Raw genomic sequence first — 19,750 nt, 5'->3', positions numbered from 1 at the left:
CTACCCCATAATACTGTTTTGGAACCTGCTTTTAAACTTAATATATTGTAAGCATTTTCCTGAAATATTTTTTGCCATCATATTTAAGAGATACACATATTTCATTATAGTTTTTCTTTTTTTGAGACAGGGTCTCACTCTGTTGCCCAGGCTACAGGGTACAGTGGTGTGATCTCAGCTCACTGCAACCTCTGTCTCCCAGGTTCAAGCAATTCTTGTGCCTCAGTTTCCCAAGTAGCTGGGACTACAGGAGCACGCTACCACGCCCGGCTAATTTTTTTTGTATTTTTTGGTAGAGACAGGGTTTCACCATGTTGGCCAGGCTGATCTTGAACTCCTGACCTCAAGTAATCCGCCTGCCTCGCCCTCCCAGAGTGCTGGGATTTCAAGTGTGAGCCACCACACACAGCTTATTTAATTATAATTTTTAATGTACTCAGGTTAAATATTTAGATTGTTTCTACTTTTTCAATATTATAACTAGTTTTATGATAGGCCTTTTTTTTTTTTTTTTTGAGCTAGAGTCTTGCTCTGTCGCCCAGGCTGGAGTGCAATGGCGTGATCTCGGCTCATTGCAACCTCTGCCTCCCGGGTTCAAGCTAGTCTCCTGCCTCAGCCTCCTGAGTAGTTGGGATTGTAGGCACGTGCCACCACACCTGGCTAATTTTTGTATTTTTAGTAGAGACGGGGTTTCACCACATTGGTCAGGCTGGTCTTAAACTCCTAACCTGGTGATCTGCCCACCTCAGCCTCCCGAAGTGCTGGGATTACAGGTACAAGCCACCACACCCAGCCTCTTTTTTTTTTTTTTTTTTTAGAGATGGAGGTCTCACCATGTTGGCCAGGTTGGTCTTGAACTCCTGGCCTCAAGCAATCCGCCTGCCTCAGCCTCCCAAAGTGCTAGGATTACAAGTGTGAGCCACCACACTGGGCCTTGATAGACTTGCTTATAGGTAACAGATACCTAATTTTCATTTTTATTCCTTGGATTATGAATGAAGTTGAATTTTTTTTTTGAAGCTGTTCTATGAATAATCCATACTGTTTGCCAGCTTCCCATGGTACATATTTTATTTTTATTTTTTGCTGTGTTGTCCAGGGTGGAGTGCAGTGGTGCAATCTTGGCTCACTGCAACATGCACCTCTTGGGTTCAAGCAATTCTCATGCCTTAGCCTCCTGAGTAGCTGGGATTAGAGGTGCGCACCACCATGCCTGGCTAATTTTTTGTGTTTTTTTTTTTTTTAGTAGAGACAGGGTTTTGCCATGTTGGCCAGGCTGGTCTCAAACTCCTGGGCTCAAGTGATCTGCCCACCTCTGCCTCCCAAAGTGCTGGGATTACAGGCGTGAGCCACCACGCCTGCCTGCCCGCCTGCCTCCCTCCCTCCCTCCCTCCCTCCTTCCTTCCTTCCTTCGTCCTTTCTCTCTCTCTCTCTTTCTTTTCTTTCTTTCTTGAGACGCAGTTTCGCTCTCATTGCCCAGGCTGGAGCGCAATGGTGCGATCTCGGCTCACCGCAACCTCTGCCTCCCGGGTTAAGGCAATTCTCCTGCCTTAGCCTCCCAAATAGCTGGGATTACAGGCATATGCCACCATGCCCAGCTAATTTTTTGTATTTTTAGTAGAGATGGGGTTTCTCCATGTTGGTCAGTCTGGTCTCGAACTCCCAACCTCAGGTGATCCACCCTCCTTGGCCTCCCAAAGTGCTGGGATTACAGGTGTAAGCCACTGTGCCTGGCCACCTTTTATTTTTCTTACAGATATGTAGGAACTCTTTATATTAAGGCTGAAATTTCAAACCCCAAACAAATCAAACTTCTTAGAGGGCTCCTGGCCTCCTTAGGGAACGCTTCCTCCCCACCTGGGCATGAAACTCAGCCAGGGCAGCTCTCAGCCCCTCTGCCCTGACTCCAGCACCTACTGCCTCCCTTACAGGGCTGTGGCCTGAGGGCTGTGGTGGCCCCACAGAGGTCCCTACACAAGGCTTCTGAGAACCCTGGCAGGAACCTCTTACAGCTCCCTGAAGGGAGTGGAGGGGAGCAAACAGTTAGGGGGTGTTTGAGTCAGAGGAGAGTGTGCTGGTTAGGGAGGGCAGGAGGCACCACCAGTCTGGCACACAGGGAACCCCACTCCTCCAGGGCCCGTGCTCTAGCACGGCCTGAGAGCTGGTGAGCGCGCCCTTGCCCTGTTATTACCGCTGGCGGCTTCATTTGTGCTGCTGGTGACAGGGACACAAGTCCTTCCAGTCCTCCTGGTCTCGCCTGTCCGCTGTGCACGGGGAGGGAAGCGCTCAGGCCTGTTACCTGCCTGGAGTCCTCAACGGGGAGAGGCGGAGGGAGCCGGCTGGACTGGCCCTCCAAGGCCAAGGCGGTGAGGACAGGATGAGTTTCTTACCCACCAAGATCATTACTTTGGAAAATTGGAACTGTAGGGAGGAGTTCAGGGCATGTCGGGGATGGACGTCGGGAGTTCCTTCCAGAGCTCCTGTGGGTTTGGAATGTCCTCGCTCACTCTGGATCCCCCAGCATCTTCCTTCCTGCACTTCCGTCCCACCTTCCTCCAGGTTTGGGACATTTAAGAGACAGCTGTGGCTGCGACATTAGCAGGAGCAAACACACCTGACAGTGGTGTGGCGGGGCCAGCCCCGGGCACCTGTGGTCTCCCTCCGGGTCTTGGGTTTAGTTCCCTGCAGTTGGGCTTCGGGGTGTCCCCACTCTCTTTCTTTCTACTTCTACACATTCTTGGGAACACAGTGGCATGCTCTAGAGAGAGCCCAGGCTCGGAGCCAGGACGCTCCGCTCTGCAGGGAAAGTGGGCTGACCTTGGCTGTTTCTTAACTTCTTTAGGTTTGACTGCCCTTGTCTAGAAAGTGGCAGTAACAGTGCCAGCCTCTCAGGGTTGCTGGAAGATTAAATGAGATGCCATGTGCAATATGCCAGACAGATGGCAGGTAGGTGCCCATCCGTGTTAGTATTTCTTCCTCCTTTGTCTTTTCTCAACTGTCTTGACATAGGGTGACATTCAGGAGCTCAAGAGATTCCTGCTGGAGGGTGGAGTCTGTGGTGGTGGAGTCTCTGCGCCCTGGGGCAGCCTGGCCCCCTCCAGTCTCCACTTCTCACCCTCCTCTTCCGCTGCCTGGACTGGGCCATATTTGTTTCCCCCACTCGAAGGTGACCTTCTGGACGGAGGTCATCTTAGGCATCTTTGCACCCTCAAAACCTGAGCACCGTCCCTGGCACAGAGTGGGTGCAGAGACCGAATGTTCGGAGACAAAATGAAGAGCTGAATGGGAAGGAGTTTCATAAGCACTTGAGGACCTCAGAGACAAGAGCCCAAACTTTAGAGTCTAGCAGGCGTCAGGTCAGAGCCCAGCTTTACCACTTGCTCACCATGTGACCTTGAGCAAGATGGTTAATTTCCCTGAGCCTCAGTTTTTTTGTCTAAAGATAGCAACAATAATAGCTACCTCCTAGGGTTGTTTTGGGGACTAGAGATGATGTCAGAGGCTTCGGCCTGACACGTAGTAGGAGCTCAGGTAGTGCAAGTCGTGATTAGCTGCTATTACAGGACTATTTACTTCTGGCCCCAAAGCCAAATCTTGCCCCAAGAACTCTTGGTCTTTTTTTTTTTTTTTTCTTTTTTGAGATGGAGTCTCACACTGTTGCCCAGGCTGGAGTGCAGTGGCGCGATCTCGGCTCACTGCAACCTCCGCCTCCTGGGTTCAAGCGATCTCTGCCTCAGCCTCCTGAGTAGCTGGGATTACAGGCGTGTGCCACCATGCCCGGCTAATTTTTGTGTTTTTAGTAGAGTCAGGGTTTCACCATGTTGGCCAGGCTGGTCTTGAACCCCTGATCTCAGGTGATCCTCCCGCCTTCGCCTCCCAAAGTGCAGGGATTACAAGCGTGAGCCACTGCAACTGGCCTCTGAGCACATTTTAAATGATGTTTTCTTTGTGTTTTACTCTATTTTATTTTATTTTTATTTATTTATTTTATTTTTTGAGGCAGAGTCTTGCTCTGTCACCCAGACTGGAGTGCAGTGGCGTGATCTCGGCTCACTACAACCTCTGCCTCCTGGGTTCAAGTGATACTCCTGCCTCACCCTCCCGAGTAGCTGGAACTACAGGCACGTGCCACCATGCCTGGCTAATTTTTTTTTGTATTTTTAGTAGATATCGGGTTTCACCGTGTTAGCTGGGATGGTCTGGATCTCCTGACCTCGTGATCTGCCTGCCTCGGCCTCCCAAAGTGCTGGGATTACAGGCGAGAGCCACCACGCCCGGCCTTTTTTCTATTTTAAAAGATTGATCAAAGTAGGATTGTATGGAATCATGTCACAGAGAGACAGAAAGTGAGGAATGGAGGAAATCAGGCACTGATACCCAGCTCTTACAATCAGGAAACAGAGCCTGGAAGATCTAAGTCACAAAGGAGCGCCCTTGCCCAAGACCCCGATCTCCACACTTGAGTCAACCTACCCCTGGCATGGGCCCACAGGGACGAGGTGCCTGAGCCCCCACATGCAGCCTGCCTGCCGCCTCCGCTGCCTCCATGCCACCTCTGCCTGGGAGAGCTGGGGTGTTGGGGGACGGCGGTGAACTGGGAGCTGACTGGTTGGTTGTAGGGACTGAAAGAGCCAGGCCCTGGAGCCTAAGGTGGGAGAGCAAGAGCCAGACAGACTCCAGAGCTCAGGAAGAGAGATTTGGCTGTGAAAAGAGCGGGACATCCTGGGTCAGGTGGCTGCCATCGCCCGAGGGAGTGGACCCAGACAGTGAGAGGATCAGAGGGGAGCGCCTGCCCGTGGTTCAGCGCAGGGAGCCGCCTTGCTGCAGGTCTTGCTGTCTGCTCGGCTGTCTCTTCCATCCCACTTGGATCTGATGAGCAGGACTGGAAATCACGGCCAGCGCACTTTGACCTTAGAGGATTTTGTGGCTAGGAGATTTTGTGGCTGTGTCCCACCTGCAGTGCCAGAATTAGGTCCCTTTAGTGAGTCCCAGCAAATGACCCCCAGCCAGGCCAGCGGCCCTCCAGCCGTTCCCAGCAGCTGGGGCTTGGGGCGCTTGAAAGAGTCTCCAGCTGCCTGCACCACTCTCCTGGCATCCCCGCCCTTGGCCCCTCCTGCAGGGCAACCTCCCAGCCTTTAGCCTCCTCACCTCTGCCAGTTTGCCAGCAAGTGTCTTCAAGAGTTTTTATGAGGCTGGGCATGGTGGCTCATGCCTGTAATCCCAACAATTTGGGAGGCCAAGGCGGGTGGATCACCTGAGGTCAGGAGTTCAAGACCAGCCTGGCCAACATGCTGAAACCCCATCTCTACTGAAAGTACAAAAATTAGCTGGGCATGGTGGCGGGTGCCTATAATCCCAGCTACTCAGGAGGCTGAGGCAGGAGAATCGCTTGAACCCAGGAGGCGGAGGTTGCAGTGAGCCGAGATTGAGCCACTGCACTCCAGCCTGGTGACAAGAGCGAGTGAGACTCTGCCTAAAAAAAAAAAAAAAAGTTTTTATGGAGTCTTTAGAGCAGAGAGGAACTGGAACTTTTGGGTTTAGGAGCCCACCTCATTTTATAGATGAGGAAACAGAGGTGGTCACTCGCCTGGGATCACGCAGACAGTGACAGAGGGCTAGGCTCAGACCAGGCTCCTGATTTGAGGCCCTGCTCTTCCCCTGCACCACTGATGGGTGCCTGACCAAGCAGAGGGAGGCAGCCTTGGCTGTTGGTGCCACACTTCTGATATTGTCCAAAATCACATTAGCTTTTTTTTTTTTCTGGGAGGTAGGGTCTCGCGCTGTCACACAGGCTGGAGTGCAGTGGTGCAATCTCAGCTTACTGCAGTCTTGACCTCCCAGGCTCAAGCAATTTTCCCACCTTAGCCCCAGGAGTAGCTGGGACTAGAGGAACATGCTACCATGCCCAGTTAATTTTTTTTTTTTTTTTTGAGACAGAGTCTTGTTCTGTCACCCTGGCTGGAGTGCAGTGGCTCAATCTTGGCTCACTGAAACCTCTGTCTCCAGGGTTCAAGCGATTCTCCTGCCTCAGCCTCCTGAGTAGCTGGGATTACAGGAGTGTGCCACCATACCTGGCAGATTTCTGTATTTTTTGTAGAGACAGGGTTTCGCCATATTGGCCAGGCTGGTCTGGAACTCCTGACCTCAGGTGATCCACCCGCCTCAGCCTCCCAAAGTGCTGGGATTACAGGCATGAGCCACCACACCCGGCCTAATTCTAAAATTTTTTTGTAGAGACAGGATCTCCCTATGTTGCCCAGGCTTGCCTCTGACTCCTGGGCTCAAGCGATCCGCCTGCCTTGGCTTCCCAAAGTTTTGGGATTATAGCTGTGAGCCGCCACTCTCAGCCATCATTAGCTCTTTTTTGGGTGGCAGGGGAAGGGACCGCCCCATTTTCCTGTTGACCTGTTGAACTTCAGGTCACTGAAAACACCTAAATTGTCTTACAACTTTTTGTTCTGATTGTAAAAATAATATATATTCACTATAAAAAAAAAAGGGAGCCGGGTGCAGTGGCTCACACCTGTAATCCCGGCACTTTAGGAGGCCAAGATGGGTGGAATACCTGAGGTCAGGAGTTCGAGACCAGCCTGGCGAACATGATGAAACCACTCTGTCTCTACTAAAAATACAAAAAATTAGCCAGGCATGGTGGTGGGCACCTGTAATCTCAGCTACTCGGGAGGCTGAGGCGGGAGAATAGCTTGAACCCTGGGAGCCAGAGGTTGAAGTAAGCTGAGATCATGCCATTGCACTCCAGCCTGGGCGACAAGAGCGAAACTCCGTCTCAAAAAATATATATATTGGAAAATATTCCAAGATAGAATATAAATCTTAATGGCACTTACTGTTGTTGTAAAGTTTTTCCCACCCTGCCCTTGGTTGCTTTGTTTTTAGGTATAAAAATAGGACTCTCCGTTCATCCTTGATAAGGCTGTCTGGCTACATCCCCCAGCTCTCCTGTGTCTCAGAATCTTGTATAGTTACCAGTTCTTCCTGGCACCTAGGCGGGACTCAAAAAATGCCTACAGTGTGACTGGCTGAATGAAGAGGCATCGGCTTTAGTGGAAACAGGGACGCCTTCCACCCCGCTCCTGGCTTCACTCCTCTCCCCTGGTGTCTGAGCCCACTTTCCTTCCCCGAAACACCTCCTCCTCTGTTCTGCTCACATCCTCCTGTTCTTCCAGCCCAGCTGCAGACCCCCCTCTTTGTTCTTTCTGATGCAAAAGACTGCTTTTGGGTTCCATAGTGTTTGTAGTTTGGCCACACCATTTGTTCTGGGTTAGATAATCTCCTCTCTTTTTCCCAGTCAGCAGAGCCCTGTACACTTTTCATTTCCCTCACAGCCACAATCCAACAGAGCCTGGAGAATATTCTGGGCCTGGAAATATGACTGGCCCCACCCTGCTAGGGAAGAGCTCTTCTGGGTGGCACAGGGCACGGCACCCACCTGAGCTCATCTGAGGCGTGGGAGGGAGTGCAGAGGCTCAGAGGGAGCCTCTTCCACCCCTACACTGCCCCTGCTTCCTGGAGGCTGTCCTGCCTCCTGAAGTTCATGTGGTGGGTAGTCCCCTGGGTTCCCAACAGCAGGGTGCACGTCTTGGGATAGGAAATGGGATTTAGTTGGCCTTTCACAGAGAGGCCTCTCTGGATAAGAGAAATCCTTCATGGCCAGCTATTTAGAGACAGAAAATTGGTTGGGGCCCTTTTTAGTCCTGTGGGCGGCTACAGGGAGCCTTGGAAAAGGATGTCTTCCCTCGCCTCACAGCGCCTGGTACCAACCCTTCTCACGCCTCCTGGAAAAAGACCAGTGTCCCAGGCCTGTAGCTTTCTTATCCATCTAGCCAGGCCATGGTGGAAAAGCACGAATTGGGACCCAGGGACCAGGGCCCCCAAAGAGATCAGTCTCCCAGAGCAATCCTGATAAGCGACAGGGAAAGCCAGGCAAGCTCCAAATTTCCTCCTAGTTTGAATTGCCTAGAGGGACCCTACGTCCCTTACTGCTTTCTCCATCCATAGCGTGAGCAGTTACTGAGCAGACCCTGGGCCAGGCCAGGCGGGTGGCAGCCTAGCTCCACTGCTGGTCAGTTGTGAGACACTGTGTCAGCTACCCAAATTCTGTCTGCCAGGGTGGGGGTGGTCACAGAACCTGCCTCAGAAGCGAGTTGAGTCAAGTGAGCCAATATACATAACACACTTCTGAGTGTGCCTGGCACAGCACAAGGGCTGTGCAGGTGCAGCCGTCCCTAGGTGCATGGACACAGGTGTGGCTGTCCCTGGGTGCCTGGACAGAGGTGTGGCCATCCCTCGGTGCGTGGACACAGGTGTGGCCATCCTTAGGTGTGTGGATACAGGTGTGGCTGTCCCTCAGTGCGTGGACAAGGTGCGTCCGTCCCTAGGTGCGTGGACACAGTGTGTGGCTGTCCCTAGGTGCCTGGATGCAGAGTGTTGCTGTCCCTAGGTGCGTGGGCACAGGTGTGGCCATCCCTAGGTGCATGGACACAGAATATGGCTGTCCCTAGGTGTGTGGACACAGAGTGTGGCCGTCCCTAAGTGTCTGACCAGAAGTGATGTGAGCTTTGCACCCTCTTTTTGGGACTGTGGCTCCTTCTGTGGTCTAACCCTGGGAGGGTCCTGGGAGGCTAAGACTGGATCCCCGGGTGACTACATAAAGCCTGGTGGCCTCAGCCTGGCAGAGGTAGATGAAGGGTAGTATGAGGCTGATGGACGGAGCTGAGGGCGCCCCGCTGCTGCCGCTGCTGATAGCACAGCATGCTAAACCAGGACTCAGCAGGCAGTGACTGTCTGAGGCCCTGGGCAGGTCACTTAAGCTATCTGGGCCAGGCTCTTGTCTTGACCAGGGCCCCCCAGTGACCGTAACGAGGAAGGGTTTGGATAAGAATGTGTCAATTGTTTCCATTACTTCTCTGCATGGGGAATAAGGGGCCCATAAGACAAAAACATCGGAAACACAGAAAACATTAGATCTCTAATTTTAATAGTTGAGAGGAAGGTTATAAAATAAAACAGACAACACAGAGCTTCATGACGGCCTCGGATTGGCAGTCAACCCAGGGATACAGAAATGTAAACAAAAACAGAGCTTCCAGATAACATTACTGTGTGCTATGTGACTTTCAGAATACAGCAGCGTCCCAGACACTCTAAAGTCAAGTGAAACAAGAGATTTTAGAATCAATCTATACACATTTCAGAGGGCAGTCCAGGAAGGAGCCTTCCTCTCAGGTCAGCCCAGGGCTGGGCCTGAGCCTGAACCCGGGGAGGTGTAGACACTACCCATTTTGGGCAGGGGAGGCCAAAGTGGTTCTGCTTCAGGTGGGGTTTGGCTTTAAGGGGCTGCCCAGCTGGCTGTGTTCTGGGGACCTCTTTTGCATTTGCCTCTGGCAGGCTGGCTCTGACCCCTGCCTGTCTTTCCCTTTGGCCCACAAGACACACACCTCTTTATACCCAGAACCCCTTTCCCAGCTGCAGCAAGGGAGCCAGCCAGCCAGCCAGGACGGCTCTCCCCACAGCCACTCCAAACCCCAGCCTGGTCAGGTGAAAAAGTCAGAAAAAAGGCAACAGATACAATTTGGTAGCCATTAAATCCTCTCCTCCCTCTGGAAGTTTCTGAGGTGCTGGTCATCATTCTGTCCCATTTTTTGCCACTGTGCTAGGGCTTTTGACTCAACCAAGAAAAGGGCCGGTCTTCCAGCCTGGCCCTGCAAGAGTGTCCTAGTGCTTCAGGTAGTGGATGGGCATCATCATTCGTCCCACCTGCCTGCCCCCTAAAGCCCCAGGAGGACACACCCTCAGCATCAGGCCAGCTCTCCGGGTCACTGGGGCTTGCCTCAACAGGATGTGCAGGGCAGAGCCAGGAGGGAAGAGCAGAAGATGCCATGGGCTGTTCGCAGGAGCAGCCGTCCAGGGCGCCGCTAGAGGAAGATCTTCCAGTGGCTGTCTCAGCACGTACAAAGAACGGGGGTGGGTTGGGGCAGCCCCTGCCCAGAGCCAAGGCACAGAGGAGGTTTGAAATGTCCAGGATAAATAGAAGCGCGTGGGAATGGAGAAAAGCCAGCTCCATCCCACTCTTAAAAACATCGCCATTGGCACCAAAAATATATTAACATCTGTACATTTGTCATCTTTAAAAAAAAAAAAAGGAAATAAAACCTTCTTGGCACCTTGCAGTTTATTTCTTAGAAATGAGGTGATATGTGGAAAGGCTTCCTGTGCGTGCACACACACACAGCAGTGCACACACACAAGCACACGCACACACACGGCTGGGCACACATGTGCCTCTCCTTGCCGGAAGGACAGAGCCCTCCAGAACCCTGAGCATTAGAAGCCCTGCCAGGTGGGGGGTCCACTGCCAGCCCCCACCGCAGTTGTTTGCAGGGGTACCCTTTGCCAGTGCTTTTGACTCTGATGTCCACTGGGGACCTGCAGCCCCTGCCCTGTGCTGAGAGGCGGGGGCAGTGGGATCCTAGCTCGAACCTCCTCTGGGTAGGAAGTCCTGCTGCCAGGCACACAGTGCCTGTCTCTGTGGGCGGCTGCTTCTAATTGAAGGCAGCCTTGGCCTCATCCCTTCTCCTGACATAGGTACATCTTCCCAGGCTCAGAACAGCCTCGGCCCATAAGTCAAAAATGCAAAAATGAGCAGAGGTCATTGCTGGGCCTGAGTGAGCACGTGTGCCCAGGGGGGAGACCAAGGCACGGGGGCTCCAGTCCTGATCACTGGTGTTCGGGTGAGAGGTCGCAGGAGGGTGGGCTGGCCAGGCAGCTGGGAGGCAATGCTGGATGCTCTTGGGGCTTCCAGGAGCACCCCCAGGGCTCGAGCCACTCACAGGTGGGGGCTGCCCTGCAGCAGGGAAGTGACAGTGTTCTGTAGTGCCACAGCCACCTTCTTGGAGGTCTTGCGCAGCAGCGGGCTGTCAGGGTGGTGCTCCTTCAGGTGCAGGACGTGGCCCTCCTGGCTCTCAGATGTGCAGCCGCACTCCTCACACACGTACAGCTTGGCCCGCCGCTCCTTGTATGCGTACTTCTGCTGCACACCGTGGATCTTCTTGAGGTGAGACTCCAGAGAGCAGCGCTGCGTGAAGGCCTTGTCACACAGGCTGCACTTGTAGGGCCGCACGCCTGTGGGGAGGACAGGGGCCAGCATCAGAGACCTGGCAGGGACTTCAGAGGCTGTCGGCTGCTTCCAGACACAGAAAGGACAGGACCCCTGCCTCTAGGGCCAAGGGATGGACGGAGGCCTGTCCAACACCAACTTCCCAAGTGACTCTCAAATCAAAACTCCTAACTGATGAGCTCAGGAGGACTTTGGCCCTGAGCTCCGGGATGCTCTCCCAGGCTGCCCATCACCGAGGGAGAGCAGGGGGTGCTGGACTTTTCCCGCACGGCCGCGGCCAGGAGGATCTGGGGTGCTCCTCCCAGCCATGGGCTTCCACTTACCAGTGTGAGTTCGGACATGTCTCTTGAGGTCGAAGGTGTCATTGAAGCCCTTCCCGCAGTACGTGCAGAGGTGCCTCTTGACGTCGTTGTGACACTTCATGTGGCGGTTCAGCATGCGCTGGTAGGTGAAGGCCTTCTGGCAGATATGGCAGGTGAACAGGTCTCCACTGGGACTGTCCCCAAGGGTCACCTGTGGGTGAGGACGGCATTGCTGACAGACATCCAGAAGTTGGGGCCACAGGCTGGCAGATTGGGAAGACATGGATGCCAGCCCCCAGTGTCCCTGAGGAGGGTGGTGCCCACCTCCCAGAGACCACAGCTCTGTGCCGTCTGCCCGGAGATCGGCACTCCTCTGCAGAAACCTTGGCCCAGGTCCCAGGTCAGTCTCTGCCTATATCTCATTTGTGCCATGTCTCATGAGCGGGACGCAGGTCTACACGCACGCCCCCGGCCCTCGGAGACAGCGCGAGTGGCATTACCTTCATCTTGGTGCGCAGGAAGCCATGGTCTCTGCTCTGGGGGTCTGTCAAGTGGCCCATGTCTTCAGAGGGCAGCTGGGCCACCACACAGGGCCCGGGGGCCATGCTGTAGCTAGAGTCTCGAAGGCTCATGTTCAAAGCCAGCGGGCAGGAAGGGGGTTCGGCCACAGAGGGTTCCGGCTCCCGGTAGGGCTGTGGTGGACAGAAGCCCAGGCTGACTGGGGAGAGAACAGACAGGTGAGAGGCTTGGTAGAGAAGAGAGGGTCCAGCGGGTTTCTGGAAGCTTCCCTAGCCGTGAGACGGCTGGAACCTGGAGACTCCGTCCCTCCCATCGCAGGCACGCAGCAGAGTGGGGCTGCCCCGACCACCACTGCTGCACCGCCCTCCCGCCCTATTAAGGTAATTGCAGGTGATGCCAGCCAAGCACCACTGCCCGCTGAGTAATTTGTGTCTTAGCGGAACTGGGAGGACCGAACTGCCCTGCCAATTATCCCTCCGGAGTTGTCTGCCTGCCCCACCTGGGCTGGTCCCTCTGAATTCCAGGCCTCATCCACTCTCCTGCAGGGACAAAGGGCACCAGTGGAGACCTTCTGCCCAGGGACAGCTCTTGGAGCCTCATCAGAAGGGTCCCTGTGGTCTGGGCCACTCCAGGCCTCTCCAACAGATTTGGCTGCTGGCCTTGGGGGTTTGGGTGGTCCTAGCCCTGCCTCCCACCCCCACCCCAGCAGGCCGGTCCCTGCTGTTGCACCCCAGGGCTCCAGGCTCTCCACTCCCAGCTGGTCCCAGCTCTGCAGGGAAACAGGCCAGGTGGGTGGAACAGGGAGGAGGTCAGGGAACCGCAGGTGGATGCAGCCTAACAGTCTCGGCAGCCTGCCCAGGCTTATGCAACCCTCCCCCTCGGCAGGACCGCTCGCCGGGGCATGTCGGGCTGGGCTCCCTCAGCAGCGGCAGCACCGATACCTGGCAGCCCTTGGATGCAGCCACACCCCACGGCAGACACCTCACACCAAACGGGCCGGGGAGGCTTGGCTTCAGACCCTGAGCCCAGTGCTGACTAGAGAGGACCAGAAAGAGAGCACTCTCGAGGGACACAGACAGACAATTCTCAAAGCCAACAGAGCTGGGGCAAATTTTTCAACTTAATATTTTTCTTCCAAAGAGCCTGAGCTCAGTACTTGAAACCTGTAAGCTAAGGACATCTTCCAAGCTTCAGAAGGAAAAATCACGAGGGGCCTATGACCAAAAGGATAAGTGAGCTTCCGAGGGAGGCTGATGTGGGATTGCAGAAGCAGGAGCACGGCCCTGTGCACCCTGCCATCCCACAGCCGGCGAGACAGAGAACGGGCTTGGGCCCGGGCAGGAGGGCTGCCGCCCTCACCTCTTCTCCCAGGAGGACAGGGACGTGGGGGAAGCAGAGGAATGTGATTGCGGAGCAAGGGTGCGTTTGACAATGCTGAAGTTTCGGGAGAGGCCCCAGCTCTCGCCCCCTCAAAACACAACAAAGGTCTGAGAGAGAAGAATGCACCCGCCACCGCCCAGAACCCGTCCTGCAGGCACTGGCGTCCGTCTGTCCGGGGGCCTTTAATGAGCCACCTCATTCCTAGGGTTGATTCACCAGCGCCTGGCCCCGGCCTGGCCTCTGGGCTGGCACTGCACCTTTCTCTGAGTCTGAGTGTCAGGCTCAAGTCGTCGGGGTCTGGCTGTCTACCCAGGCCTGTTCCCCTGCCGCAGGAGCTGTCTGTGCCCACACGGCTGGGGGTGGGCAGGGGCGATGGTGAGCTTCTGATGCAGGCTCACCAGCTATTGGAGACCTTGGCTGAGAATTCAAAGCTGGATGACAGTTTCCATTTCTCAATCCACGTGGAGACAAACAGGAACCTCTACCCTCCTCTGCCTGTTAGTACTGGATGGTGTGAGCGAGGTCCCCCAGCTGCACCACAGCAGGGCAGGAGACAGCAGGTGAGGGACGGGCTGAGCCCACAAGGGTGGCTGCTCTGGGCTGCCTTGCTCCACGAGAGGGGAAGCTCATGGTTAGGGTCCTGAGATCCATGCATTTGGGAGGAGACCTGTGTCCTTTGCCCACCTCTGCTGTTCCACACAAACCTGGCTGAGCTGGTGCTGGGAGACCGGGGCCAGGGAGTGGGCCTGCCTGCTTTGGCTCTCTGGTCCACCTCCACCCTGAGCGAGGGGCAGAGGAGACTGGATGGGCGGCCACCCGCTGCCAGGGTGGGGACGTTTGCCTCATCCCACCCACCCTGCCAAACCTGTCTCCCTGCCACCCCCATGAGTGTGTCCCTTCTGCGGCCACACGCACAGGGAGTGCACACTGGCGTGCCACCTGGCACTGAGTGGCAGGAGGCAGGAAGCAGAACTGGTTGGGCCCTGCTTGTGGTGCTCTCTGTCCCTAATTAGATGTTTCCGGCAAGGCGGTGGCGCTATGACCACTCATCACCCGCCCACAGCCGTGGAGTATGGCAAGGCCAAACTAGCTTGGCCCTCTTCCTACTGCCTGGGGGCTTATGGGTCCCCTCCTGCTGGCCCTACTTGCCTCTACCTGGACAATGTTGAGGGCCAGGCTCAGAGCAGAGGCATGGACACCGAGGGACTGTGTCCAGGGCAGCTGCCCATCGAGGCCTGTCTCCTGCCTTGGCCTCTGTAAGTCCTCCATCTCTTGGATGGAAAGCTGCTGGCCCAGATGTTGGGGAAAGTGCCGGGTCCCCCCATCCAAGGCCTCAGGACAGGGCTGGGCATGAGGCCTGTCCCTGGCTCTCTGGGGAGAGTAAGTGAAGCAGATGCAAGGATGACCCCCTCCTGGGCCCCACTGACCACATGGGTGCTTCCCCAGAACATGGGGGTCAGCCCAGTTCTGAAGGTGAGACGGGGGCCCAGCATGTCAGCACAGTGCAGCTGGTTCTCAGCAGCCTTGCACCCTTATCAGGAAGGGCTGGTGCCCCCCGTGCCTCTGGTCCGCATAGGTCAGCTAGCAATCATCCAAAAGGACCCAGCACCAGCCAGAGGCAGGCCGGCCCGGAAACGCATGGGCCAGTCTCTTGGCCTTCTGTTTCCACGCTGTGAACTGCCACAGGTCCCCTCAGACAGTATATTTTCCCTCTTTCCCAACCGCTTTTCACTGGGTATCCACAAAGAAGTTAAAACTGTGCCTCGGCCCTTGTGCCAGGGTGCCTGCCCAGAACAGTGGGAGCAGTGCTTCCTGTTGCAGCCCTCACCCAGCCAGGCACAGGCCCAGTGCCTCTGTGGGACTCTGTCCAGGACTTGTTGAAATGGCCGATGATACAAAGGAGCCCCGACTTCACCCATGGCCAGCTTCCCTCACCATCCTCCCTGCGGCCAAAGGACTCGCCCTCACCTGTTCTTTCTGAGACAAATCATCTGCCAGGTTTCCGCCTTGGGACACCCAAGCTCAGCACAGACAGCCTAGCAGCCTGGGTGACAGGATCCCAGGGGACAGGTAGGAGTCTCATCTAGCTGGCTGCCCAGGCCCATGCTGCTCTTCTGTCTCTGTCCACTGTGTGGCTTCCACTCTCCCAGCCCCGCTCCCTGGCAAGCACAGCAAACATCTCCTTCGCTGCCAAACACGGCCCAGGAATGACTATAGGGTAACCATCCCATCAGAGGCCGGAGCTCTCACTATCCTCACCCCCGACACATCCTTGGGCCCCAAAGCTCACTCTCAGCCTTCCTGACCAGCTGGAAAGAGATCTGCCCAAGCGCCCACACTACCTAGTGGTAGAGCCAGGCTGGACCGCATTCCTTGAAGGAAGCTCCAGTGTCCCACCGCCCAGCCTGCTGGCCTCCCTGAGCTCGAGTGTCCACCAGGCGAGTGGCAGAGCAGACTGTGGTCAGCCCAGTGACAGAGGGGAGGCTGGGAAGCAGTGGTGGGAGGCCTGGGAGAGGCCCTGGGATGCTCCTTGACTCCAGCTTCCAGCCTCAGTCTGTCCTCAGGTGCTTTCCTGGCCTGGCGATTTCACTCAGCATGGGGTGGGGCTCGGGGGAACCAGCTTCAACCCTGTTCCTGGAGCCCTTCCCTGGTCAGTCCAGGAGGTAGAATTTACCCCCTGGGTACAGGTGCCTAGGTTTATCCTCAAGGAACCAGCATTACTCCCTGTCACTCCAAGTCAATATTGACATAACGAAGGCGAGGGGAGGGTGGTTGGGGGAGCGGTTCAAGGTGGCTTCCTAGCCAGTAATCCTTTCAAGTTTCCAGGGTGCTTGCAACCATCTTCACCTCTTCCCAGGGGAAAGATTCTGCCCTGGGAGTGAGAAGCTCTAGAATTCTGCCTTGGGGAGAGAGGCTGATGCGATTGTCAAACTGGGGCCCTGGAATCAGTGCTGTCGGGCTGGGGCCCAGCGTCTCTGGCCTGTAAAACCTTCTCCTTCCAGGTGGTCTCTGGGAGGCTTTGAGGGTCTCAGAGGAACCTGGCAGGAAGGTCAGAACTCAAACACTCCCACGTTCCTGGGCCCTCCACTGGAAATGGGGTCAACGCTTAGCTGGTCACAACTTACCAGGAATCTGTGAGGTGAACGGAAACGTGCCCAGCTGGCTCTGGGGTCATGGTTGGCTGGTGATGGAATGGCCCAGCCAGTGGACAGGCCAGCACAAAACGCACCCCCACTCTCCAGCCATCTGAGGCACCCGAGCGTGGACTGAGGACATTCCCTTTCTCATTGCCAAAAACTGTGGGAAAACTCTCCAGTGGGCCACATGACTTTCAGAGGTAAAATTAAGTTCTCTATCTTCTACCCTTTACTTGACCCACAGGATTCTCTCCTTGCCATGGGGATGAGGACAAATTCTCCCTTCATCCTTGAGATTGGACTCCCGCCACACATCCTGGAGGAGCCTACAGAGAAGCCGGCAGGTCTCCCTCACCTGGATGGTGCCAGTGGGTGGCCTGGACCACCCAGAGGCCCTCCCCTGCACCTGACAGGAAGCCCCTGGGGCATACGTCTCCCCTGCCACTTCCACTGTGGCCACTAGAAGTGTGGCGGAGAAAATAGCTAGGACAAAAAGAAGTCAATGATTTCAACCAACGGAATTTCTTTGTCCTTTGTAAAAGTCAACACATGATCTGTTACTGATTGGGATGTGAAATAAAACTAAAAATAACAGCACACTGAGCCTGGCTCAGGGCTCAGCTCACCTTTACCACGGTCCAAGTTCAGTTTATCAGATCCCAAGGAGCAGCTAAGCAGCAAGTCAAACACAGGTGAGGGTGGAGGGCGGAGGGCGGAGCGGGAAGGGGGCTCTGGCCCTCTGCGTGCCCCCACCAACCCCCAGGTAGAGAACCAGCCAGCTCACCAGGGAGTGTGGCCAAGCAAGAAGCTATACACAGAATTCTGAGCCCACACCCTAATCTGCCTCAGGTGAGGAGGCCACTCACTTCCCTTTTTGCCTCAGTTTCCCCACTGGGGTTACCACGGTCTTCTGGCACATTCCCTTGTTTTAAGGAATGGTGGAAGAGGGGTCCCCCTTGAGATCAGGTTAAGCTGTGAAACATCCTGCCAGCGCCACAGGCCACTGGGTCCTGGAAGGTCAGGCCACAAAGACCTCACCAGGACACTGTCTCCAACAGCTTATTCAGGAGGGAAACTGAGCAAGAGCCCTCACGGGGCCCCTCACTGCTGCCCTCATTTCCCCACTTTCCTACAAGGCCTGGGGCGGTGCCAGGGAGTCTGCAGATCAAGGGTCAAAGTCAGTTGGTTAATTACTCCTCCCCTCCCCCCTCGGAGGGGCTGGGCTGGGCGTTCAGAGCGTCCCCGCCCCGCCCCCAAGGCCTGGGGAGGGGGCGTTCGGAAGGAAGCAGGCTTTCTCCAGACCAAAGACTTTGTTGGGGGTGGGGGAGGACAGAAGAGGTAGGAGTGTTCTTGGGGCGTTCAGGGGAAGATGCCGCTGGAGGAAGAAGCAACTCTCACAGTCGACGCTGTCTAGCCGTCTGCCAAAAATAACTGGGTACACCAGCTTCCCCGGGCCTGGCCCTCCGCTGTGGGGTGGGCTCCCTGCAGCTGCTTTCCATGCAATTGTGCCCTCCGCAAGGTGAAGGAAGTGCGTTTCTAGCAGAGGTGAGACCCGATCCCACCTCTGCTTTAAGGGCAAGCGGGGCGCAGCGGGCGCCTGCCCCACCGTATCGGCTCACTGCGCGGGACCAGCAGCCGGAGCCCAACGAAAATCTGGGGGCCCACGCCCCCCGCCGGCCCGACCCTCACTCCGACCCGGCCACCAGTGTTGTGGGGGAGGAGGAAGGACCTGTGCGAGCGGCTGAAGCTCTGAGTCTTTTAACACAAATCTCGGCCGAAACTCCAGCCCGCTCCCCGCCCCCCAAAGTGGCATCGCTCCAGTGCCTTCCTCCCGCCTCATGCAAGTCCCGGTTTTCTGGATTTACGACGTCGGAGCCGAGGGTCGCCTGAGCGGTGACACACCCCGCTGCCTCCTCTGTGCCGCGGTTCAGGGGGTGGGAGTAGGCGGTTCCGCGCCCCCCGGCCCTGGGAGCGGCTCCCCTTCCACCATGCAGCCCCCGCCCCGACCAGCGCTCTTCCGCCGGCCCCGCCCCCGCCCCCCGAGTCCCGGGTCGAGAACCGCGGGCCCACCCAGCCCAGGCCGCGGCCGCATTCAGCCCCGGCTTCCACACCGCGCCTGCCGCGTGGCTCCGCGGACCTGCGCCCGCCCGCCCGCAGCCTCGACGCCGCCGCGGGCGCCCCAGGCCGGAGGGCGGTTGGAGCCTCACCTGGCACGTAGATCTCGCCGCGCTCCTCGTCGGGGAGTTCGCTCCAGTTCCTCTTGCACGTGGAGACGCACGGCTTCTTCACCAGGAACGCGCGGGGCATTTTCGAACCCTCGTCGCTGGACACGGGCCGCTTCCGTAACTGAAGCCGGGAGCCGTCCCACCTTTGCGGGGCCGGGCTGAACGCCGGGAACGGGGGCACAGCAGGGAAGGAGTCGCTAAGGCGCCCCCACGTTCCGGGGAAGGTCCGAGCCCGGACGGCGCGCGCCGGTTCCACCTCTGCGGAGTGTCGCCGTCTTCCCTGCGAACGAGGTCCCTTGCGGCCAGGTGCACCGGGCGGCGCGGGGAAGCGGCAGGTAAGCGTCTCCCGGCTCCACTGGCGTCCCCGCCGCCGCTCGGGAAGTCTTAAAGTGCGAGCCGGACGGACGGGTTCACGCTTTATTGGCTCGCGGCGGTGTGTGTTGGTGGCTGGGGCGGGGGGGTGGGGGTGGGGGGCGGTGATCTGATCTAATTAGCTTGGGGTGGCCCGGGGAGCGACGGCGCATGCGTTGGGAAATAACGGTGACAACCCACCTATTTGTTACCTGTCGAACCGGTTTCCATTCCGCTGCGGGTGAGGTGGCCTCGCGGCCCGGGCGGGGCGGCCGGGCGGGGCGGGGTCGGGGGGCGGGCTTCGGGCACTCAGCCTCTGGCTGCCCAGCCGGCCCGGCCCCCGCGGGACCTCCTAGCCAGGCGTACTGGCGTTTGCAAACAGGAGTTTCGGAGCGAGCGGAGCAGGGAGGGAGGGGGCAACGTTATTTGCACCGGCGCTGGCACGCTCCGCGGGTGATGACACGAAACTCGTCCCACTAGGGCCGGCCCAACCCGGCGCGCCCGAGGCTCCTGGGGAGGCGCGAAGCCGCCGGGCGGGAACGGGCGGCCCGGTCCGCACTTGTTGAACCGGGCCTGGGCCCAGGCGGCGCGGGATCCCAAAGGCTTGGCTGAGCAACTCGTGGCTCAGCCGGGGAGGTGTTTGCTGGGCGCCGGCTTTGTGCGAAAAGGCACGCAGGGCCGCAGGAGCGGCCCCGGCCG

General features: G+C 56.8%; 1 protein-coding gene across 2 annotated transcripts; it reads right to left on the bottom strand.

Annotated features, from left to right (window-relative positions):
• Positions 1 to 8,977: 8,977 nt before the first annotated feature.
• On the bottom strand, positions 8,978 to 19,290 carry OVOL1 (ovo like transcriptional repressor 1). 2 transcript variants are annotated; one of them, XM_031016504.3, is made up of 4 exons: positions 18,683 to 19,290; positions 11,940 to 12,157; positions 11,461 to 11,650; positions 8,978 to 11,142 (listed from the first exon to the last, which is right to left on the bottom strand). In XM_031016504.3, exons 1-4 carry the CDS (start codon positions 18,780 to 18,782, stop codon positions 10,847 to 10,849), a joined length of 804 nt encoding a protein of 267 aa, XP_030872364.1. In that variant the 5' UTR covers positions 18,783 to 19,290; the 3' UTR covers positions 8,978 to 10,846. The 2 variants fall into 2 exon arrangements, with proteins under 2 accessions (XP_030872364.1, XP_055210495.1); XM_055354520.2 differs by lacking the exon at positions 18,683 to 19,290 and adding an exon at positions 17,102 to 18,452.
• Between the last annotated feature and the right edge of the window lie 460 nt (positions 19,291 to 19,750).

Source organism: Gorilla gorilla, chromosome 9, assembly GCF_029281585.2.
Source record: "Gorilla gorilla gorilla isolate KB3781 chromosome 9, NHGRI_mGorGor1-v2.1_pri, whole genome shotgun sequence".
NCBI classification, from domain to species: domain Eukaryota; kingdom Metazoa; phylum Chordata; class Mammalia; order Primates; family Hominidae; genus Gorilla; species Gorilla gorilla.
Note: the sequence above shows the minus strand (reverse complement) of the source record. Positions and strands in the feature narration are given on the sequence as shown.